Source organism: Fulmarus glacialis, unplaced genomic scaffold (assembly GCF_000690835.1).
Source record: "Fulmarus glacialis isolate BGI_N327 unplaced genomic scaffold, ASM69083v1 scaffold8435, whole genome shotgun sequence".
In the NCBI taxonomy this organism is placed as follows: domain Eukaryota; kingdom Metazoa; phylum Chordata; class Aves; order Procellariiformes; family Procellariidae; genus Fulmarus; species Fulmarus glacialis.
In genome coordinates, this window is record NW_009211100.1 from 1 (window position 1) to 22535 (window position 22535).

At 43.5% G+C, this 22535-nt stretch overlaps 1 protein-coding gene across 1 annotated transcript; it reads right to left on the reverse strand.

Annotated features, from left to right (window-relative positions):
- Positions 1–7045: 7045 nt before the first annotated feature.
- LOC104076507 (tau-tubulin kinase 1-like) lies at positions 7046–15526 on the reverse strand (the record flags this gene model as incomplete). The annotated part of the gene is made up of 4 exons (XM_009577397.1): positions 15378–15526; positions 14188–14407; positions 10341–10516; positions 7046–7604 (listed from the first exon to the last, which is right to left on the reverse strand). Coding segments are annotated over exons 1-4 (1104 nt in total), but the record flags the coding sequence as incomplete, so codon positions are not given.
- Between the last annotated feature and the right edge of the window lie 7009 nt (positions 15527–22535).

Here is a 22535-nt window from a genome sequence, read left to right on the forward strand (position 1 = left end):
CATAACGAGATCCCTGTACTCTTCTTGAGCCTCCTGCCCCTTCTTCCACAAGTTGTAAACTCTCCTTTTTTTCCTGAGTCCATGCCAGAGCTCTCCCTTCAGCCAGGCCAGTCATCTTCCCCACCAGTTCTTCTTATGGCACATGGAGACAGCCTGCTCCTGCACCTTTAAGACTTCCTTCTTGAAGAACGTCCAGCCTTCCTGGACCCCTATGCCCTTCAGGACTGTCTCCCAAGGGACTCTCTCAACCAGTGACCTGAACAGGCATGTACTGCATGTCACCGCATAGATCAGACTCTGAGATAATAACAATGTAATGCTGTCATACAGAGTATTTGAGAGAGACAAAGAAATTCTAGATAGCAGCTCTAATCTCTCATAAAGACAACCATCTCTTCTTTGCATAGATGGTGTAGAAATTCAGTCCTGAGTGTCCTGTTTGCAGGCTGCACAACTAAGTATACTGCTCTACCTTTGGACTCAGCATATCGTATGATTTCCAATGTACATATCATCCCAACATGGTAAAGACTTCTCAGATCAAAAAGGATCACTCCAACTACCCAGATGGACCTCCTTCACAGCACAGGACCAAGGACCTCGCCCAGGCCAAGAAGGGGCAAACTGCAACACCCCACCAGCAAACGCACTTAGGTATTGCTGCCTCCTGGCTGAAGCTGAGGTTACAGACATGCCGCTTTTCTTCATTGATGCTCTAATGCTTATATTACACAGTCAGTGCTGGAGGTGCTGCCCTCTTTTATCCCTTTGCCCTTGGCAGCAATCAGGCTGGACCATCTTCCATCAGGCCTATTCTGCTCTGTTTGGACAGGAGCAGTATGACACCTCTCATGTGAAGTCCCAGAAAAATGTGATGTTGATAGAGCTCAATATATTTCAAAGATATGAAATGTAATTAGGGATTTCTACTGAGCTTACGGTATCGATTGTTATGACCTGTATAGATACAATGAGCATACATGCGCATTACTTCTCTATAGTATCACCCTTCTGCTGATCCTTTATTCCTAACACATGGATGGACAGGGACCCTGAATCTAAAGAGCGTAAGGGACAGAGGTCAACTCTACATATATCCTTCTCCGTCAGCTGGCAAGCTCTTCTCATGTGGAGGGAAGCCAGAGGAGCTGAATGTCAAAGAATTGCACCATCTATAACAGGCACCAAGCGCAGCTCAATGGAAATTACATTGAGTGAGGGGCAATGAGAGTCTGCCCCTCTTCTACAAATGCCCATTTCTCACCACTGAGAAATGGTCCCTCAGGTCCCCTCACTCAGCCCACAGGGCCATGCTGTAGAAGGAAAAGAAAACCAAGACACATAGCACCTTTTCATATCTCATTTTTCCTGCCGCCTTCTTCCCCCAGGGTTATAAACCTGAGAGCCTGCTATGTTTTTCTCAATTATTTCAGCCCAGCTTTTCTTCTTTCTGCCTCAGAGCCAGAAGCTGTAGCTTCTGTCCTCTCCTCCTGCTGTCTATAGGCACTCTGGGAGTGAGTGACAAGGATTTCCCTCATGGCTGCTCCAGGGTTTGGGGCCACAGAGGCCACTAGGCCCAGAGAAAGCTCTGTTCAGCTTTCAGTTCTCAGTGCAAATCAGAGTTCCTCCAGGTGACAGACTGGGGGCAACTCAGGACTCTACACCACATGAGCCAGAGAGGCAGCACAGATCACCCAAAATGCTAAAGCCCTGTCCTTGTTGTGAGGGAGCCCCCTCCTGTGTCTCTGTGTCCCTTTCCGAGGAATAATCATTGCAACTCAAATCAATGGAGAAAAAGAACAGCATACTGGGGTTGCTGAAGTGGTCGTCCCCTGAGCAGCTGTGCTGCTCCCAATGGTATCAGGCAACATCACAACTATGGCATCTCTCAGATGCAGCAATGATGAAGTTCAGGAGCATGGGGGCACCCGTGGGCTCAGCACCAGAACAGAGAATATTTTCTTGGCTCAGTGAGGGTCTCAGCACAGTTTTTTACAGAAGAAAACCAGTGATTATAGGTAAAGTTGGACTGCCAGGTGAAGCTGGCCCAGGCAGCCTGTGCAATGTGCTTCTCACTCCTTCCTGCTTACCCATGGTATTACCAACACAGGTCCTCATGCTGAGCATCCTTGCATGATCTCTCAGCAAAGATGCCAATGGTGGGGTATGGCTGGGAAGGGCTCATAAGCTCCACAACTGCTGCCCTCTCAGGGCTTTAAAGAAGTCCATTTGTGGCATTCTCCTAGCTGTGGAAGGCTGGCTGTGGGAGAAAAGAGGCCTAATACAGCACCAAGGGAGATTTTTTAAGAGTGATTCTAACTACATAGCTAAGTTGGTGAGGAAATACACCAGTGCCTCTTCACATTGGGACCTTTTCTAAAAGATGAACTCTTGGCTCTGGGAGATGGGACTGTAAGACGCAGTATAAGCAAAATGCTCTCTGAACTCTGCAGAATATATCCAAGAATAGATAAGGAAGAGTTAGTATGATCTCCCACTATTGCTTCACTCTTCTTGTGTTTTTTAGATGCGACATCATTTGGACAGGCATGTTTTAGGCAGGCAAGTCTCAATGCCAATTGCACTAGCAGCAAGAGAGATTCAGAGTCAAGAAATACCTATGAGCACAGACCTACAGTCAGAAGTAATTGCTAAAACTCATAAATGTATGAACATTTGTGTTTCTTTCCAATGCAGAAGGCAGCAGTAAGTTGCCATCTCTGTCAAGTGTCAGTGAATTTACTCAGCATATTTAAGAACTTGACAGATTTTTAAATTATATAGCTAGGTGTGAATATAAATGATTTCCAACAATAATACCAATGCTATGTCAGGATTAATATGTAAACAAAAGTGCAGGTTCAATCTTTTTTTCCACTCATTTTTAGCTATTTCTATAGCTATACCTGCACATTAGTGCATAAAAATAAGCAGAGATTTATTCGTACATTCCTGAAATGCATATATTAAAGTAAACCCTAAGAGCTCTGTTAAACAGCTTGCTGGGTGCTCAGTGCTGCACTGCGTGGTGCACAGACAGAAGGGCTTGAACAGGACATAGTTTCATGACAGACCTTTCTCCCTCTATACCCGGGCTTCCCATGAGATCTACGTTCCACTGCAGCTGTCTTCTTGTCAGCTGAAACTGGGATATAATATATGAGAATATTTGGGTCAGAAATTCCCCCAGGCTATTCAGAGCCTCCTCTGTACTTGACTTTCCCCACAGTAGCATCTGTTCATACTGTGCTCCCTCTTATACCCACACAGTTTCACAAGGACACCACCATCACTCACACTTGCACTACAGTATCTTTCTTCCAATAGATTCATACATTTGAACAAACATCTGAGCTCTAAATGAGGATAACTTGGGGAACCACAGGCTGGTCAGCCTGGAAAGGGCATGGAGCAAATCCCCCTGGAAGCCATTTCCAAACATATGACGAAGAAAATGACTGAGAGCAGTCAGCCTGGATATATGAAGGGGAAATCATGCCTGATGAACCTGATAGCTTTCTGTGATGAGATGACTAGGTGGGAGCTTGTTTACCTCGACTTTAGTAAGGTTTTTGACACTGTCTCCCATAACATCCTTATAGACAAAATGATGAAATATGGGCTAGATAAGTAGACAGTGAGTTGGACTGAAAACTGAGCTGCTTGGTTGAGCTGCTGGGCTCAAAGCATTGTGCTCAGGGAAATAAAGTCCAGCTGGAGGCCAGTCATTAGTGGTGTAGCCAGGGGATGATACTGGGGCCACTACTGTTTAACAACTTCATTAATGACCTGGATGATGGGACCGAGTGTACCCTCAGCACGTTCACAGATGATACAAAACTGGGAGGAGTGGCTGACACACCAGAAGGTTGTGCTGATATTCAGAGGTGCCTGGATAGGCTGGTGAAATAGGCAAAAAGGAATTTCATGAAGTTCAACAAAGGGAAATGCGAAGTCCTGCACCTGGGGAGGAACAGTACACGCTGGGAGCCAACTGTCTGGAAAGCAGTTTGACAGAGAAGTACCTGGAGGTCCTGGTGGACGCTAAGCTGGACACAAGCCAGCAAGGTGCCTTTGTGGCAAAAAGGCCAACAGCCCCCTGGGCTGCATTAGGAGGAGTGTTGCCAGCAGGTTGAGGGAGGTAGTCCTTCCCCTCTACTCAGCACTGGTGAGGTCTCACCTGGAGTGCTGTGTTCCAGTTCTGGGCTGCCCAGTACAAAAGAGACATGGACATACTGGAGATGGTCCAGCGAAGGGTCACAAAGATGATGAAGGGACTGGAACACCTCTCATTTGAGGAAAGGCTGAGAGAGGTGGGACTGTTTAGTCTGGAGAAGAGAAGGCTCAGCAGGGTTCTTATCAACATTTATAAATACCTGATGGGAAAAAGAAGATGGATCTAGTCTCTTCTTAGTGGTGCCCAGTGAAAGGACAAGAAGAAATGGGCAGAAATTGAAATACAGGAAATTCCATTTAAACATAAGAAGTTGGTTTTTTACCATAAGGGTGATTGAACACTTGAACAGGTTGCCCAGAGAGGTTGTGGAGTCTCCATCCTCGGAGATATTCTGATTGGACACCATCCTGAGCAACCTGCTCTAGTTGATCCATCTTGGAGCAGAGGGTGGGACTAGATGATCTCCAGAGGTCCCTTCCAACCTCAACCATGCTGTGATTCTATGATAATCCAGAGGTCACTGTCTTTTTGCCAGTAACAAGTAATGGCTTATATAATGGAGCCCAAGAATGGAGGAACAGAAGAAAGCATTAGAGCAGGGATTACCGATTTGCTCTCAGTTAGTACTCTACTGACACCAATGGATGATCACCAGTTTTCAGGAGACCAGAATGAGGACCCAAATCAGTACAACTACCATTAGTCATGGTAGTTCTGCATTTAGTGACATTTTTACCTATCTTAAAGGCTCAATTCATATTCAAAGATAAGGAAGATTTACTAACACACACACACTATCTAATCACAGTTTCAATCAAACCCAAAGGAAGTCTGAACCTGAGCAACAGGAAACATCTCTCATTGCTAGTGAGGCCTTCAGTATTTTCATTAGTTAAGCCCTTGGTCAACTTCTTATTAGCGTCCCAACCAACTGTTCCTCCATCTCTGCTGTACCTAAGGAGAACAGGCTTCTGCTTTCCTTTAGGCACCAAGTCATTTTTCCTTTGAGAATTAGCAGTTGGTTTTGTGACAGCAAATGGAAAATTATGAATGTCACTGCAAAGCTGTGAATACAGAGGCAACTGAAGGATCCAGACATCAAAGGAAGCACAACTAAATCCTGGCCAGCCAAAGAACTCCAGTGTTGGTCTGTATGTACAAAGGTAGGCCCAGGAGTAACTAGAGGGTATTTCAGAACATAGGAGCAAAAAAATGCGCAGTCTGCTGGAGAACCAAGGCTGTCTAATATATTAGCAGTGATCATCCACAACCCCATTAATTTACCTTTTTTGCCAGCTTTTTAAGTATCACTGTGCAGTGATGAGCAGCCTTCATACTGCATCATACCCAACTCCCCCAGTCATTTCACATAGCAGTATTACGTGCTATGGCCAAGAAGGCATCTCCAGCCTTCTTTAGCTATGCTGAATATGTCAGTGAAGTGTCCCTGCTGGTTCTTTCAGCTGGTTCTTACCAGCTGTCTCTTGCCATGTTCATCACATCTTGCACATCTTGCACATCTTGCACTGACCAGCCTACTAAGTGTATAGACAGAGCAAATTCAGACACAGACCCTTCCAACTCTGCCCATTTTGCCTATGCAATTTCTAGATATCTGGGGCATTCAACATACTGGCTTCATACAACAAACACCTCTACCTAGGAACCTTGCAAATAGATGCAGTCTCCATGAGAAGCATGTACTGCTACTATTCCATGCTTAGCAGGACAATCCCACTAGTGCCTGCTGTCAGAATTTCTATCCTTCCTGTAAATGCTGCAGCCTCACACACCTTAGCAAGGAACACCTTGCCTGGCAGGCAAGGATTTGGTTTGATTCTTTTGATATAGTTTCTTGTATCATTCATGTTTTGCTGCCAAAACGAACAGTCCTTTTTTTCTTGTACCTCTCCGGGATCCAGAGAAGAGAAGAATCTGGGCAAGGCCTGAACGGAAGGATGTTCTTTTAACATACTTCAGTCCAGTGAACACTCCCTTAGAGAATAAGCTCAAGAGGGAATGGGAGACGGAGTTATCATCTTCCAGAGGGGAACAAGCAGACTGCACGAACGCCTGCCGTAGGAGGCTATCACTGTACATGACCCGAGACTCGCCTGCTCTTTGCTGCTCTTATGGATCGCATGTGCATGAGAGATCTTCATTAACATACAAATACAAAAAGCCCTCAGGAGAACAATTTTAATGTCTCTTGCAGTGAATGCTCTGGGACAGCCTTCTTCTGAATGTCTGAGAAATGAAGATTAGATATCAGGATGAACTCTGAGCCTAACAATGTATCGTGTTTTTCCAGGAAATCTAATAAATTACCTCCCACTAAAAACTGAACTTCTTTGTATCTTCAGAGGACCACAAAAAAAAGCAAAACTGAAAGAAAAAAGCCCTCTACAACTATCTGGAAAAAACACAGTAGGTAAAGAACATTTCTGTGAGTAAATACCTGGTAACAACAGGCCAGTCACAGAAGTAAGGTTGACGGGATGTTGTGTGCTGGTTACTCTGAGCTTTTTATTAGGTATTTAGAAGAAAGTTTAATTTCAGGGAGTTATTTTATGATTTGCATTGCTGCAGGCCTGCCCAGGGCTGGTGTGTGATTAGATTAGAGGGCATCCTCTTGCCATACGCTGCTGTTGCTGCTGAGAAACTATGTGGAGAAGATTTGCTAGCGACACCTCCATACAACTAAGCGGTTATTAACAAAACACCGTTGGAGACCAGTAAGAGAACTGATTAAAGACACCCACAACCACAACAGCATCCATGCTTGGAATCACAGACTTCTCCAGCACAGGTAAGGTCTCCTAAGATGATGCTATGCTACGCAAGAAGATACAGACCCAGGGATCTTACCTGCCTCTGAGGACCAGTAGGTTCAGATTCTCGTCTCCTTTGTCGGATAGCTGGTGCTGAATGTAGGGGGGAGTGGGCTGGACTTCCTGTCTGCTGTTCATGTTTACTGTCAGATACTGTTTGAGAAGGTCCTTCATGTCTGTGGGAACTGTCCTCCTCAGTCACAGGCTGCATACCCCGACTTCGCCCATCATGCGTCTTCGGCCTGACTGCAGCATCTGCCCCCAAGCGCCTTCTCTCCTCACCCTCTTCAATAGGTCTTAGTTCCTCAGGCTCCTCATCCGTGGTTCCAGAGGTGCTTGGCTCAGCACCTGGGTGAAAGTCCTTCAGCTCTGTCTCCTTATCAATGATAACCCACTCCTTGCTATCGAAGTCCTCCTCCTCTGCGAGTGGCACTGAACGGAAAGCATTGCTGAGGGCTTCGTGTTCCACCGAAGCAGACACATCCATCCTACCACTTGCCTGCCGGTCAGCCTGGCCAGTATCAATGGACAGCATCTGGGCTGGTTGGGAGGAGCATACAAGCCGTGATGGAGAGCCAGGTAAATCCATTCGAGATCTAAAGACAGAAAATGAAGCCATTAAAAATACATTAGGTTTGTGGTTAAAGTTAGGGATTGTAAGAGTTGAGAGAAAACCTGTATAGTCCTTCTCGCTCATTTCTTGGTACACTTCAGAAAGGCAGGCTTAAGCAAAAATATTTCTTTAGAACCTACAATGGCATAAAGATGTTCCCACTAAAGTGCTTCAGTATGACAGCTGATTCAGCATCTCTATTCCTTGTAGATTACAGGATGATAACCAGTTTCCCCCAACAACACCAATATATTCCTTCCCCTTTGGTAAGTTCTACTGGTTTGTGAAAAAAAAAACCCCAAACAAATCACCAAACCCAAACTCCTAAATCTGCTGTCTGACTTAACAGTGTCTCTGCTGGGCTCCTATAACCTCTTCAGATGCACTGTGCTATCTCTGTGATGGCCACTGAGGCCTTTAAGTGGCCACATGAGTTCTTTGAACACAGCAAGAATCTTTGATCCCATTGTGCACAGACAACCCCAAAATACTTTGGAGTAGCAGGAAGAAAATATGGCAAGTATCCTTTTACAAAGGGTAGTATAATGTTCAGTGGCTCACAGTCTAAATAGCAGCAGCTTCTATAGCCATGCAGAAATACCTTTCAAAGAGGCCCTAGAAGCTCCCCGTGCCCCAATGGCCCTGGCAGCATCTCAGCTGGAAAAGCCAGTGGCACTTCTGTCTTTCTGCTCCACAGTGTTATGATCCATGCTTCTCATTTGGCCAGCACCTGCTGCTTGCTTTGCTTCTGTGTCTGCCACAGAGGCTAGCAGCTTGCTGCACAAAGCCAGAGTGTCTGCTGCCCAGAAAAAAACAGCTGCATGTGTTTTACAAAAGGATTTCAACAAGGACCATACGGGAACCTTGCAGACTCTTCTGGGAAAGGCCTTCCATGTGTGAAAAAGCATGAGGGGAAACAGACAAGTGACTGACCATTGGGGGAGGGTTGCCCAGCAAAACTGGGTATCTTTAAAACAGTGGAAGGTCAGAGCTGAGATGGGAAGAATTACAAGCAAAAATGAAAAAATTCTGATGAAGAAAGGGGAATTAGAGAAGGAGGTGAACCAAAGGTTGATGTAGAGAAAGTTGTGAGCAAAAACAAAGATCTCAGCAAAAGCCATCTGATGGATCTGAAAGAAGCAAGGCTGTATTTGTTAAAGTCTTAAAAATATATTATTGTGAATAGGGAACACTAAGTATGCAAAGTAAGAATGAAAAATGTGTGAAGATCTGGATTTTAAAGAGCTGTTGCTAAAAAAAAAAAAAAGAAACTCCGGATTTAGCCAGTATCTCCATCCATTCCCCACCAGAGAGACTCCTGGAGTGGAAGAATTTACTCCAGAAAGCCAGAAGAACTTCCCAGTGCTGGAAGTCAGGTCTGTGTTGTGAAAAAGACAAAAACAGAATTTGTGGCAGAGTGGAATTGTATTTGCACCGTACTTGGTGCAGGCTACTTGGAAGATGAAAAAAGATCTTGATTTTAAAAACAGGAGCTGAGGGAAGAAGGGAGGAGAAAGGGATCTGTTTTGGATAATACACATTTTCTGTATTAGGTTAGCATGATGCTGAGTAGACAAGGAATAGTGGGAGAAACAAATGAAGGAGTTAAAAGCATTCAGTGAATATACAGGACTAGTGTTGCTGACTGTTATAAGTGGTTTTTTTCCCTTCCTATTTTAAAAAGCCTTTCTTCTGAGTAAGAAACATAAGAGGTAGCAAGACCCAAGATTTGTTATTCAAACCCTAAATTATTAACAGCAACACAAACAATCTTTCATGAATTACAGAGAAGCATTACAGCTTCCCCCAGCCACAGAATAAAACAGTACCTAACAAACTGGGGGTAGTGCTAGGGGCTCATCCTCTCTCTAGTTCTTTTTGATCCTCCATTTCCAGCTACTGTCTCCTTGTGACTGTTCCTCTTGGCTGAAGTCTGTCAGATTTTCTCTGAGAAGAAGGCCTGTCTCTCCCCTACCTCTTTTAGAAGGGCCATTTCACCAGTACATCCTGCAACCACAGTCCATGCCCTGACTTTCAATGGGAAGAGGAAGACAGAGTAACAAAGGATGTGAAGGGGGCTACCAGCACCAAGGGCTTATGTCTTGTAACACGTATTCTCCAGCACACAATACTTTAAAAAGCTTCTTTTAATTGTTTTTAATATTCTTGTTTTTTTGTTTATTTCTTTGCTGTGGATGTGAGAGAAAGTATTCCTATTACCCTCAAAATCAGGGTGTAATGTGTACTTTCCACATGCAAACAAGTGCAATGCTATATGCTGAAAAATGAGTACTATTATTACTATTAATGAAAAATAATGAAATAATGAAAGCCACCACATCAGGATCTGCCAGCTAGCTCCCAGAATACATGCATCCTGCTATGAATTCTAACAATATCCATTTTTCCCTCCCACCTTGGGCCAGCCAAAAGCTTTGTGACTGTTTACATTATCTCTGATCTGATGCTTTGCCTTCCCTCTGACAAATGTCCCTCCTTCCATCTGTGGAGTTCTTTCCATCCAGGGACAGGAGTCATTCCAAATAACTCTCCTTATTAACAGACATCAGTGTCTCATCAGAATGATCATAAAGCCCATGAACACCTCCACCCAGAAATGAACTTCCAGTGCCTGCTGATCTAATGATTAGGTTGGTCTCAACAGTCAATCCTTAAGATACTGCTAAAAGCAGTAGGAGGCTACAGAGTGTGAGCAAACCTTCTTTCATGTAGATCTGCTTTGCCATCAGCAGTGGAGAGGCGTTCTGACTCAGGGCTGTTCACACGGCGGTATCTTAGGGAGCGCACTTGTGCGGTAGGGGACTCCGGAGGCACTCGGACAGGGGAACTGGGGCAGATGCCATTTCTCTGCTCCTCTTCCACCATGCACTGAGTCTGTAGGGGGTAAACACAGAGAACCTCAAAATTTGACCAAAGACATTGATTTCCCATCCTTCACTGTTGCTCTCTGTGCTTTCTTCCAGGATACAATTTCAGCTGCATTTTCGTAATCTACACAAACAATATTTGAAGGAACGCAAGGGCCCACATGTCCTGGCAATTATCTAATATTAAAACAAGGTATGGATTTTAAATTAATTCAGATATTTAAATGTCTTTACAAGGTAGCCTTTGCATTTCAATTACCCTGAATAGTTGATCCAAAGGAGTTATCATGGGCTAACCTACTGCATAAACAAACCCTAACTGCTTATCCAAGATGTCTAAGAGCCCTTGTTTGTCAATATTTGTCTATGCAGGGTCCATGCATTATATTGCAATGTACATACTTTTACTTCTGATGAACTTGATATGACTAAGCCATCTCCTAATTCCCACGGTGGTTTGGGTTTTTTGGGGGTTTTTTTTTGTTTTTTAAAATTTTGGTCTTTTAGACAAAGTCTTCCAGGACATATACTCAACCACAACACTGTAAGAGCTTTCCACAGACCCAAGGTCATGCAGGGACCTGAACATGCTCAAGGACACTCGTGAGCATTGAGTGTTCATACTCTACCAGTACATATTTTCTGTTTTCATATGGCCTTAGTGAATTTGATTTTTTTTTTAATTTAGCAGCAGACAAAGGAGCAAAAGTAAGTGACTGTAACACAGCTGCCTTCTGCCTTCCACTGTACTGCTTCCCTTTGGAAGAGAAGACCTGCTTAGGCAAAAGCATAGAGGCAGAATGGTCCAAGGGCTACAGCAGCAGTCTAGGATTTGCATTCAACCCTGTTGTGCTGCCAGCCATGCAACATCAGCTGCTACACACTGCCTCTGTGTAGGAATGTGCATTGAGGTGCCAGTGCAAGTTCCTAGTATGGAGAGTGTTTACCCTCCTCTGCAGCATGCCCTACATTCACTTGTCCTCTATTAATGCCAGAGGCTCTGAATGTAAGCAGGCTTCTCAGTAAAATGCTGCTGATCGAGACAGCTGCCTTTGTATGTGTACTGTGTATATGGTAAGTCAGTCAGTGTCCATAAATTAGCAGATCTAAACCATCCAGGCTAGGTTTGGAATGCATAACTAAGGAGCCTTTGCAGATAGGGAGAGAGAAGAAGAACTTTCAGGCATTACAGGAAAAGCAGAATAGATTATAATAATCCATTTAATCTGTAATCCATTCAGGCCAGGAGAAGGTTAGTGACAAAGGAAGGTCAAATGTGTTTGTGAAAGGAGCAAAGTGCTGATGTAACTGTAGGGTAACGGGCAACTTGGTAAGATTCGAGAGCAAAGAATTGGAGGAGGGTGTGGGAGAGAAGGAAGAGGCTTCTGAAAAAGCACAGAATGAGGACTTTGATCCAGTGGAGGAAGGAGAACCAGAAGGAGGATTTAGAAAGCTCAGTGATAGTAAGCAAGGAAACTGTCCCTAGCACAGAAATGGGAGAAGTGGGACAGAAGGAGATCTGAACTGTGTGAACAGAGAAATAAGGATGACCTTAGAGAGGTATTGGGGAGGAAAAAGATGGCAAGATCTACTCATCACCTAAATTCAAAGAGCAAGACAGGGAGAGCTGGAGTTACTTCTAGTACTACAAGACTGGAAGATGAAGGATAGTGAAGCTGTGAATAGCAGAAGGGTGTTTAACACACCAGCTGCCCTTGTGGTTCTCAAAGACGCAAGGGATGCCTGAGATTACAAGCAGAGGTGAAGCTGTGCCCTTACATATAAAACCTGCAGCCTCCTTTTTTTCTCCATGTGGTGACTGTGACTTAAATAAAAACTGATTCTCTCTCAGAGAAGAGTCAGGCTAAAGATAATAAGCCCCGCAGAGCGGAAGGACAGGCAAGAGTCAGACTATAGATAACAACCCTCACAGAAAGAAAGGACAGACTTCTTAAGCTTTGGAGAGCATGATGCCCTGGGCTCTATTTCATACACTGCTGTGTAGCTACAGAGCTTGTCAGAACTGAAGTGCTCATTGCCACGTTGACTAACTCCGTAAGCTCCTTTGCCAGCAAACTGACAAGAAATAGCATATGCCTTGGCAGGAGAGTCACCTGGTCATGCTGTGGATCTTGTAGAAACCTCTCCTGCCTCTAGCTGCTGTTATGACAGGGCCTGTGAATGACAGCACTGTGTACCTAAGACATGACGTACGACTAGCACGCAGAAAGGACGTTTAGGACTCCCTTGTGCACATCTCAGTCTGACTGAAGAGCATCAAGGCAACTGGTGGTTCAAAGGAACAGAAAAACACATAGGAGTTACTAGGATTTTTCTGTAATGCTCTTTTTTTTTTTACATATGTTGTGGAAACAGAACTGTCCCACTCTACCAGGCTTTTCTTATTTCTTGTGTCTTCAAATGAGAACTTCTGGGAATGCACACAGTTTACCAGTGAGAGATGAAGAAGTGACTTGAACTTGGTTTATAATTCTCAGTATTGGTAAATGCCGCTGGTAATGTTCCATACAGATAACATGCTGATCCAAATTATTTGCATTGGAGAATTTTAAGCAAGTTAGATGAGATTATTTCTTGTCCATGAATAATGTTTTCTAATAAGACTAAGGATAGTGGAGATATCTACAGGGCTGAAAGAAGGACTAACTTTGTGCCAGCAGAGACTGAAGTGAATTCTGGTCAGAACCAGAAGACTGGTAGATTTAACATGCTAGTACACAAATGTCCATTAAAGACAGGTTTGTGAAGTGAATCCAATATGCCCTGATAATATTTTAAGTCTGATGAAAGTTTCTCTGCTAACAGATTCTGTATTTATCTGATGTCATGCCATGTGACATTCTGATTTTTAAATAAGAATTGAGATCCACAAAACAAATACTAATTTACTTACAATATGTAAGTTGATCTAATAAATAAACTAACTGGTAGATTCTCATACTTAACATTTACTACGGAATCATCATTCAGTGGGGATGCCCCCAAGAAATTAGGTAACATTTACAAGAAAGGACTGAGAAACAGCTTAGGGATTATGAGGAAAACCAACTGAATTATACACTTTATGCAAGCTAAAAAGTCTAGTATGATCTTGGAATGCAGAAGTATGAGAATATTAAGTGATAGTTTCTCTCACTCTTCACAGGGGTGAAACCATCATTAGATGCTACCCTTAGAAAGGAAAGTTAAAAAATTGGAAGAGAAAAATCAGTGATGATTCAAGACGTAGAAAAATATGGCTTATGAAGACATCTCTGATTAAATTTATTTACCCAAGAGGTTAGGACACAATAAAATTTTGGTTTATAATTTCCAAACCTGGGACATTTCTGATATTGTATCAGCTATGCAAGGACTAGAATTCCACTGCTTGAAGTATCAAGGTCCTAGATAATGATATAATGATTGTACGAAAGATTCACTTTAGCATTATTGGTCGCCAAAATGTCATTCGCATAAAGATCCAAACTAATCCCCATGGCTTTTACTCGGTGAAAAGATTGTTTGTAATTTCCAATTTCCACAGGGAAACTCCACAGTGCTTTTTGTGCTGCGCTATGTAGGATACTACATCAGTGGATCTGGGTGGCTTCTAGCAGTCTATGAATCCATTGCCCTAAATCCAACAGCCACAGGAGATAAATAAATATTCTTTACTTTGCTGATGCTGATCCTGAGTTTGTTGCGATTCACATCTGTCTCTTCCCAAACTTCAGCCTCATTGAAAGCAGTGTTTGGAGCCTGACCAAGACCTTCCGCTGGCCTGCCTGACAGGATGGGAGGAGCATTCTCTTGATCACTCAGATGTTCACCCTGTAGGACATCCTCAGTGTTCTCACGAAGCATGTCCCCAGGTACTGGAGTGACATTAACCACCCTATGGAAGAGACAAGAAGAAAGGTAAAATTATTAGTACTTAAAGAAGGAGGCCTATCACACTGCCCCACAGAAATTCCTTAGCAGCTTTTAGGGTATTACCAGGTTGAAAAAACAGGCAGTCCAGCATTATCCCAGATGTGACAACCTGAAACAGAACAGGAGGATTCCACCCAACATACAGTCACAAAGACAGCGGGATGGATCACTGAAAGCATCTTGGGACCCTTGATACGCAGGCTGCAAACTTCTTCATAAGAGCCCATTAAACAACTTTTAGCTTAGAATGAGTAAATGAGGCTTAATAGGCCTTATAGCTTTTATCTTCTATAATATTAAGATTTTATCTTCTGTAATATTACTAAGGATTATTGTTATCCCTTTATGTCAGCCCCCTCAAAAGCACCAAGACACACCAGTGAACTAAGCCTTATGAACTTTTGTTTGGACTCATTTCCGTCTCTGAGCACCAAACTCTGTGTACCTTTGCACCAGCACATGAAACACCCTGTAAAGGTTGAGGAGCTGTGTTCGAGGCATGACCAGTGCATGCACTCTACCGTGTTCAGCTCACTATCAATCACAAACCCACCCCACAGCAAGGCAACAATTGCCTCACAACAGGCACTCTCACAGAAGCTCCAGCCATGTGTGCCATATAATATGCAAAATATACAAGCATATGGGCTCCATCAGTCCTGGCCAAAGGTCTCCAGACATCCCTTAATGTGACTCCAACCCACACACTCATCCCCAATAGAAAATGTGTTTTCAGGACAGCAAGGGTCTGAAACTGGGTTCCACCACCTTAGATATATGTTAATATATATAAAGTCAAATCAAGTGGTGGCTGCCATGCAGCTCCAACTTCCCAGGATCGTAACGGCCTTGAAATCTTTCAAAAATGAACTTGTTACTGAGCTTGTTACTGAGGATGTCCATAGTCTGACTGGTGCAAATGCAATACTCACCCAAACATGGCTGCTGTTTGCCTGGTATTTTGCTGTGGTGGAGTAGAGGTGCTAGTGGACAACAAGATATCTGTACCAGCCTTCTCCCAGTCAAAGGCTTCATTTTCAGTGATGCCTCTTTCTTTCATGCTGTTCTCGAAAACGGACATGATTAACTGGAATAAATTTACAAAACCAATTTATGTTAAGTAGCTGAGGGTGGCTCTCACAAAAAATCTGAAGTATGAGCATGAGGACCAAGTGCAGTTTCTAATCTCCATCTTGCCTACGAAAGGTACCAAAAAATGAAAGCAAATGTCATAAAATCGTATCAGCTGTTTCTCAGGCTGGTTTTGGCTTGGTAACTGAAATTTCTTTAAATTTACAAAAGAAGTGTATGCAACATTTTGACACAGATTTGATGAAATCTTGCAGTTGGCTTGTTACTCTAATTCTAAAGCCTTAACTTCAGCTCAGCTTTCCTGTAGATTAGACATATGCAGAATAGTACATTTGATATGTAGAGTTCAAGGGCTGCTGGAAGAAGTAAACACAACAGGAAAACACAGTCCTAGGATGCAGACTTGTTGCAGTGTCTGGCTCAAATACAGCTTGGTCAGGAGCCCTATGATATGCTTATGCACAATGTGGCCTGCCATATTCGGCTACAGAAGAAAGGATGATACAATTTTCTTTATAAGATGGCAGGTACAAATGCTCACGCTGACACGGTTTATGCTTGTTGCTTTCTACGAACAGATATTCCTTAGGAGAGAATGAAACTACTGGCAACAGTGCTCTGTGCAACAATGTGTTACCCAGGGAAATCTGTCAAAGGGAAACTGAATGTTATAGGCCAACACAGTCGTATTTGAGGTCCTGCATTTCTAATACAATTATTCAGCTAAATAATGCAGAACTGAGAGGATTCAGCCTAAAGTCTATATGGAGAGAGAATATGGTGACAAATACATTTGGCTTATGGCATAGAATTAGCTCTAAGTTATGAATAAAAATTACCATTAACAACCCCCCTATTTGTTTGCATTTATATTCCAGTTCTGTTTATCACCATGATCAGAAGGCCAGGAGAGCCTGCCATTTCCTACTACCTTCCACCAAAATGCAGCAAAATGCCTATTTGCAGCTCTCCATTGAGCCGTCTTTCTCCTCCTTTTTGTGACCTAGAATCCTAGAATTAGGTGCTCTACTCCTGCAGTGGCACTACGTTTGATTAAAAGAATTCCCAGAGTTGACTGTCGGTCAGACCAAGGAATAGGTAACACCTCTCCAGAGAGTGGACGTGACATGGCAATGGTAGCAGCTTCTTTGAAAGGGATTTTACTGTTGTGACAGTTTAATATGATAGGATTGTGTTTCTGCTTGTTAGCCTCATGTCATGATGCCCCCTTTCAACTCTGATGCAAATGGGAGTTGTGCTGCTTCCGTTGGCAGGGAATTTCTTGCTCAAAACTGATGTGAGTAACTAACGGGTTACAAGTCTTGCTTTTAGTAAATGCATTTTTGGCATTTAGTAACCTTAGATGGACCTTTTCTCATGGATTTGCCTAATTACTTTTGCTTTTGGACTACACCTATCTCATGGCAAAGAATGCACCAATTATATGAACTATCTTCTTTGCTCATTCAAACCTGCCACCTGCTAATTTCATTTGGCAGTTCCTCATTTTCATATCAGAAGAAGCAGAAAACAACCATTCTCCATTCACTTCTTGCCATTCTGCCTTTGATTTTAAAGATGTCACGTACATATCAGTCCTCTCTTTTTTTCAGTGTACCGTCCTAGTCTAATTAGTCTTTCCATATCTGGATCTCTATCCTCCTTGTTACCCTTCCCTACAACTTCTCTGTTTTCATCCTTTTTGAGACGCAGGAATGGAACTACACACAGTATTTAAGAGTATGCTTCACACAGATTTACATGATAGTATAAGGATATTTTCTGTTTACCCTCTAATACTACTCTGATTATTCTTAGGATTATATTTGCTTTCTGACTGCTACTTTGGCAAGGATTACTGTCAAATGTCTTTTAGAAATTAATATCCCCACATCCTCAACGACTCCTTCCAAGAACTCCATACATTTGTAGACAGATGCCCTTATAAAACCATACTGACCTCTGCTCATTAGATCATCCTCACCCATTTGTCCGCTAATCCCAGCCTTTATCACAGTTTCTGATTCTTTGTGATTTACATGTCAGTGTCAGGGACTGGTATCTTCTGAACCCATTTAAAAATTGGTACTGCTTCTGCCGCCTTCCATTCCTTTGATACTGAAGCAGTCTTAAGTAAGAAACCACATGCTAAAATTAGAAGTTCAGCTGTCTTATTCTTAGCATTCATTCATGCTGTAAAGGTCCCACTCAGTCAAAACAACTTTTGTTACTTTCAGCTATAAATTCTTCTGTAACACTTTCATTTGACTTTGCAGGCCATTCAGGTGGCCTGTAGGGTCTTTTTTCGCAGGCTGAAGGATACTAGTGTCCTCAGCTGCCATTATTCTCAAGCCTTTCCATGGTCTTATTGAGCCTTCTCAGCTTTCTCTGAACCCTTTACACTTCTGATGAAAGGTCAAAACTTTACAAGGAGGGAAGTGGAGTGTGATACTGCACAGAACAATCCCAACAACAACCACTGCTCCCAAAAGTCATGCAGAGTTACTGGATCCCGTCTAGGGATCCTCTGCAGACATAATATTATTACGGACCAGAAGAGTTTCCACAGTCACTGCAAGCCTCCCATACTGAGTTTCCTTCTGCTGGGCCCAAGAACAGCTAACTTGGTGGAGCTAGGAAGAAGATGACAAGAGATCCCTCAGTTACACAGGATGTCAGATAAGGAGCACAGCAAGAGCCTTGGCAGGAGGGCTGGAACTCAAAAGATCTTTAAGTTGCAAGGGAACTCAGACAACCACCTAGTCCACCCCCTACTCAAAGTAGGGCTTACCTTCAAGTCAGATCCAGTTTCAAAATCAGATCAACTTGTTCAATGCCCTGTCAAGTTATGTTCTGATTATCTCCAAGGATGAAGATCCCACTACTGTTTGACATCCTCCTGGTGGTAACTTTTTCCCATAGAGCCAATTGCAATTTCCTTTGTTGTGGATTGCGTCAACTGCATCTCATTGTTTCACTGTGCGCCTCAGAAGAGTCAAGCTCAATCTTCCCTATAGGTAGCAGAAGGCAAAACCAAGATCCCCTTTGATCCTTCCCTTCTTAAGGTCAAAGAAACCCACTTCTTTCAGCCTCTCTTATGGCATGTGCTCTACTCCCAGTCATCTTGGTGGTCTTCCACTGAGCTCACTCCAGTTTGTATGTCTTTGTTGCACTGGACACAGCTCTCCCGATGTGATTTAACAAGTGCCTAACAGAATGTAATAATCACTTCCCTTACACTGCTGGCCATGCTCTTCCTAATACAGCCCAACATGCAGTTACCGTGCTTTGTCACAAGGACGCGCTACTGTTTCATGGTCACCACTAAGACATACAGGTCTGCAGAAGCAGAGCTCCTCCCTAGCCAGTTAGTTGAACCCCAGCCTGTACTGTTTATTCCATCTCAAGTGCAGGACTTTGTACTTGCCTTTGCCGAACCTCATGAGGTTCCTGTAAACCTGCCAAGGTCTCTCTGAGTATCAGTACTGCCCAGAACTGGCTGAGAGTGTGTTCTGTCCCCCTATCCCATCATCCAGGTCTTTAATGAAGACACTGAACACTATTAGCTCCAGTACTGTTTCCTGAGAGATAACACTAGTGGCTAGCCACCAACTGAACTTTGCATCGCTGACCACAACCCTCTGACACCCAGCAATCCAGACAATTTGCCACCAACCTTGTGGTCCACTTATTCAAACCATCTCTTTCCAATCTGGCTACGAAGACATTATGAGAGACTGTAACGCCAAGGTAGATAACATTCACTGCTCTCTCTGCATCCATAGAAGAAGTCACCTCCTCAGAGAAGGAGGTTTGGTCAGGTTGGTCAGGTATGCTCTGTCCTGGATAATTCCATGCTGGCTCTTCCCAGTCCCCTTCTAATCTTTCATGTACCTGGACATGCTTTCCAAAAGTAGTTATTTCATAATGAGGCCAGCATCCCTCTTCAGCAAGAATATAATGTCCACCATAGCTATGCCTGTATACACCACTCCATTAAGAATTTTTTAGTTTGTATACCATGGACCTAAGGGTAGATAGAGACTGACCTGCCATATTTTCTTGGCAGTAACAGACCTAGCCTTTTGGTGTCTGGACAGAACACAAAAACAAGGAAAGTGATTATGAAGCATGTGCATACATGAACAATATTACCATTTTTTTCAAAAACTTTATGAGTAACCATTTGATGGGGTTTGAGGCTAGATGAAGAGACTTCAGGGAAGGCTGAGCTCAGGTCATAAGGGAAGATAGGAAAAGGCAGCAGATGACCAAGTAACATCTTCTCCTAAGACTTCCTTGATGCAGGAAGATATTCCAATTTCTCTCTACTGGCTGAGAATAATGCGTATGTCTGTCATCCATGCATCAGGTAAAAAAAAGTTACGTACACCTAATTGTAACCTAAAAATTAGGCTCAAATCATGAAGCTACCAGACAGGACTAACCTCCAGTACACCCAACAGCTCTACACCACATGCAGACAGGGACCTATGAAAGCAACCTATTATCACGGTACCTGTAGCTGGCCTTACTTGGAAAAGAGCTTCCAAGTAATAGGGAAGTTGTGGTGGAAGACCAACAGTTTGGATAGGTCTCACTGGGAATTCCTCATATATAAAGGAAATGTTGGCCATTCTGGAACCCTGGGAGGTAACAAGAAAGGCACGAGGCAGTATATTTCATTCAGACTAGCTGCACTGTACAGCAATCACTCCACCTCTCCAGGGTCCAGAAAGAGAAGGGAGACAATGGCTACAGATGCAGATCAGATCCTCTTCCCCACCTACAGGGTAAGCAGACATCCATAGCACCCCAGTGAGAAGAAATACAGAATTTTCCCTTGGAAGGTTATCAGAGTCACAGGAGAATGTTTCTGAAACAGGGGCAAAGCATGGACAGGATCAGCTTTGCCCCTTTAGGGCAGACTCCTGAGCTTCCTATTGGGCCAGATTTAACAACAGAAAGGGATAAGCAATAAAGAAAATACATCAGAAAAACCAAACTGCGTCACAGCAATGGGAACTAGGGAACCCTTGTGATACCTTTCCCTCCCTAGCACTGGACAAGGACTCATGACTCAGCAGATGTAGGTTGGTGAGGGCATGGCTTGTCAGGCTATGTGCCAGGTCTAGACCATGTCACATCACAGCATGTCAACTTCCACAAGACAATGTGCAATTCCAACTCTTTGAGTATCAAAACCACTGGTAGGACAAAGAAGAGGCCCAACATGTTTCTCTATTAAAGATGTTAATGTCCATGAGGACATAAAGCTTAATTGCACATTTTGTAGAAGAATACCATATTTTGGGCTGATGCCTCATAGAATAAGAGAGAAGCAGCCAATTGTGCAGAAATTATCCATTAAACTGTCATGATACATCTTGTCAAATGCCTTTTCCTGGCCAAGGTTCAGGAAATGAATCATAGTCAATCCTGAAATACCAGGTGAAAAAGGTCCCAAAATAGTTATGGATTGTCCAGATGCTCCAGCCTTGAATTCTTTGGGGCTCATCTAGTGTCTAGGAAGATGGAATCTTTCAGCACAAACTTCAGGCGTGGCAAGTTGCTCTTGCTCAAGTTTCTAATCTGCACTATAATCCCCAACATAGTATTGAAGAATTAGGCATACCTCTTAAGTGGCAGGGGTCCCCTTTTGACAAGGGAATGCTCCTGATATGTGTTTGTAAGCCCTAGAGGGATGCCTGGGGACAAAACACTAAGCCTACAATGGAAGACTTCCAATAACTTGGCCAGCATGAGAGAGCTCAAACTGGCAGTGGTTGTCCAGTGTTGGGAGTCTTTCCCAAATGCTCTGACAATAACTGGTATTGACTGGATCTGAAAGGAAGAGGTCCATGTACAAAGCTTTACCTTCCCACATCTGCTCTGGATGTGTACAAGACAGACATTCTCTTATACAATCACAGGTGATGTGATCACTTATTCTTGGGTGAAATACAATTCACAATCCACCAGCTGAGGGAATCTGATGGGCTCCCAGGCAAAGGCACCCCAATTCCTATAATATTTCAGGACCAAACGTCACCATTCCTTTTCTGACACTCATTGCAAAAAGATGGATCTTTGGGGAGAGAAGTCAGCCACCTCCCCAGCTATACCTGAAACTATACCTGAAACTATGCATGGGCCCAGCATGCAACTGTAGTAGAAAAGATTTTCATGCACCTTTCTCACATCCTATCTTCACTATGGCAGGGAAAAGGCACGTGTCTCTTGCTGTCAAATGAGTCAGAAAACCCAAAAATGTTGCTCTGATGCCCACATCCTCCTGCTGTGAAAGTGCTAAAAGTTTGATCCTAACCATCAACCAATACTGACAATGATCCATTAAAGAGAGAGGCCTGATGTCGGAGGCCATGAGCCCAAGAAGTGCAAAACCACAAGGTGTAATTAAGACCCATCACATGACAGCCCAACTCTATTTTATTCTACCACCATTTTCTTCACCTATGCCTAGGCAAAGCTTGTGTCATCCATCCATCAGAGAGACCACTAAGTGGTCTCCAGTCACACTCAGTCTTCAGTTACAGCCTGGTATCCCTCTCTTCTGACATGATCTCAGGGGCCCAGAACTGTGATGAAATTGCCACTCAGTATGAAGTGTGTTTAGGAGGATCTAAAATGGCAAGGGAAGGCAGATTACTACTGACAAACACTTTTTGATGGCTTGGCCTTGGGGCATAGATGTCAATAGTTAAGACACTTCCCATGGATCTAGAGCCACAGTCTGTAACCAAGTATGATCTTGGCAACCTTCACCGCCATGGGGAGTAAGTCCAGGAGGAACAGGCTCACCATCCCATCAGCTTCTGGGCCCAGGTCAGGTCACTGGCTAAGTAAGGGTGAACCTGCTGCAGACACACGATGGAGTAATCCCCTTTTTCCCCCAAGGCAGGTGACTACTTCGATGGTGCAGAGCGTCAGCTGTAGGCCTGAGTGTTAGCAATGTTATTTTCATGTGTTAAGGAGGA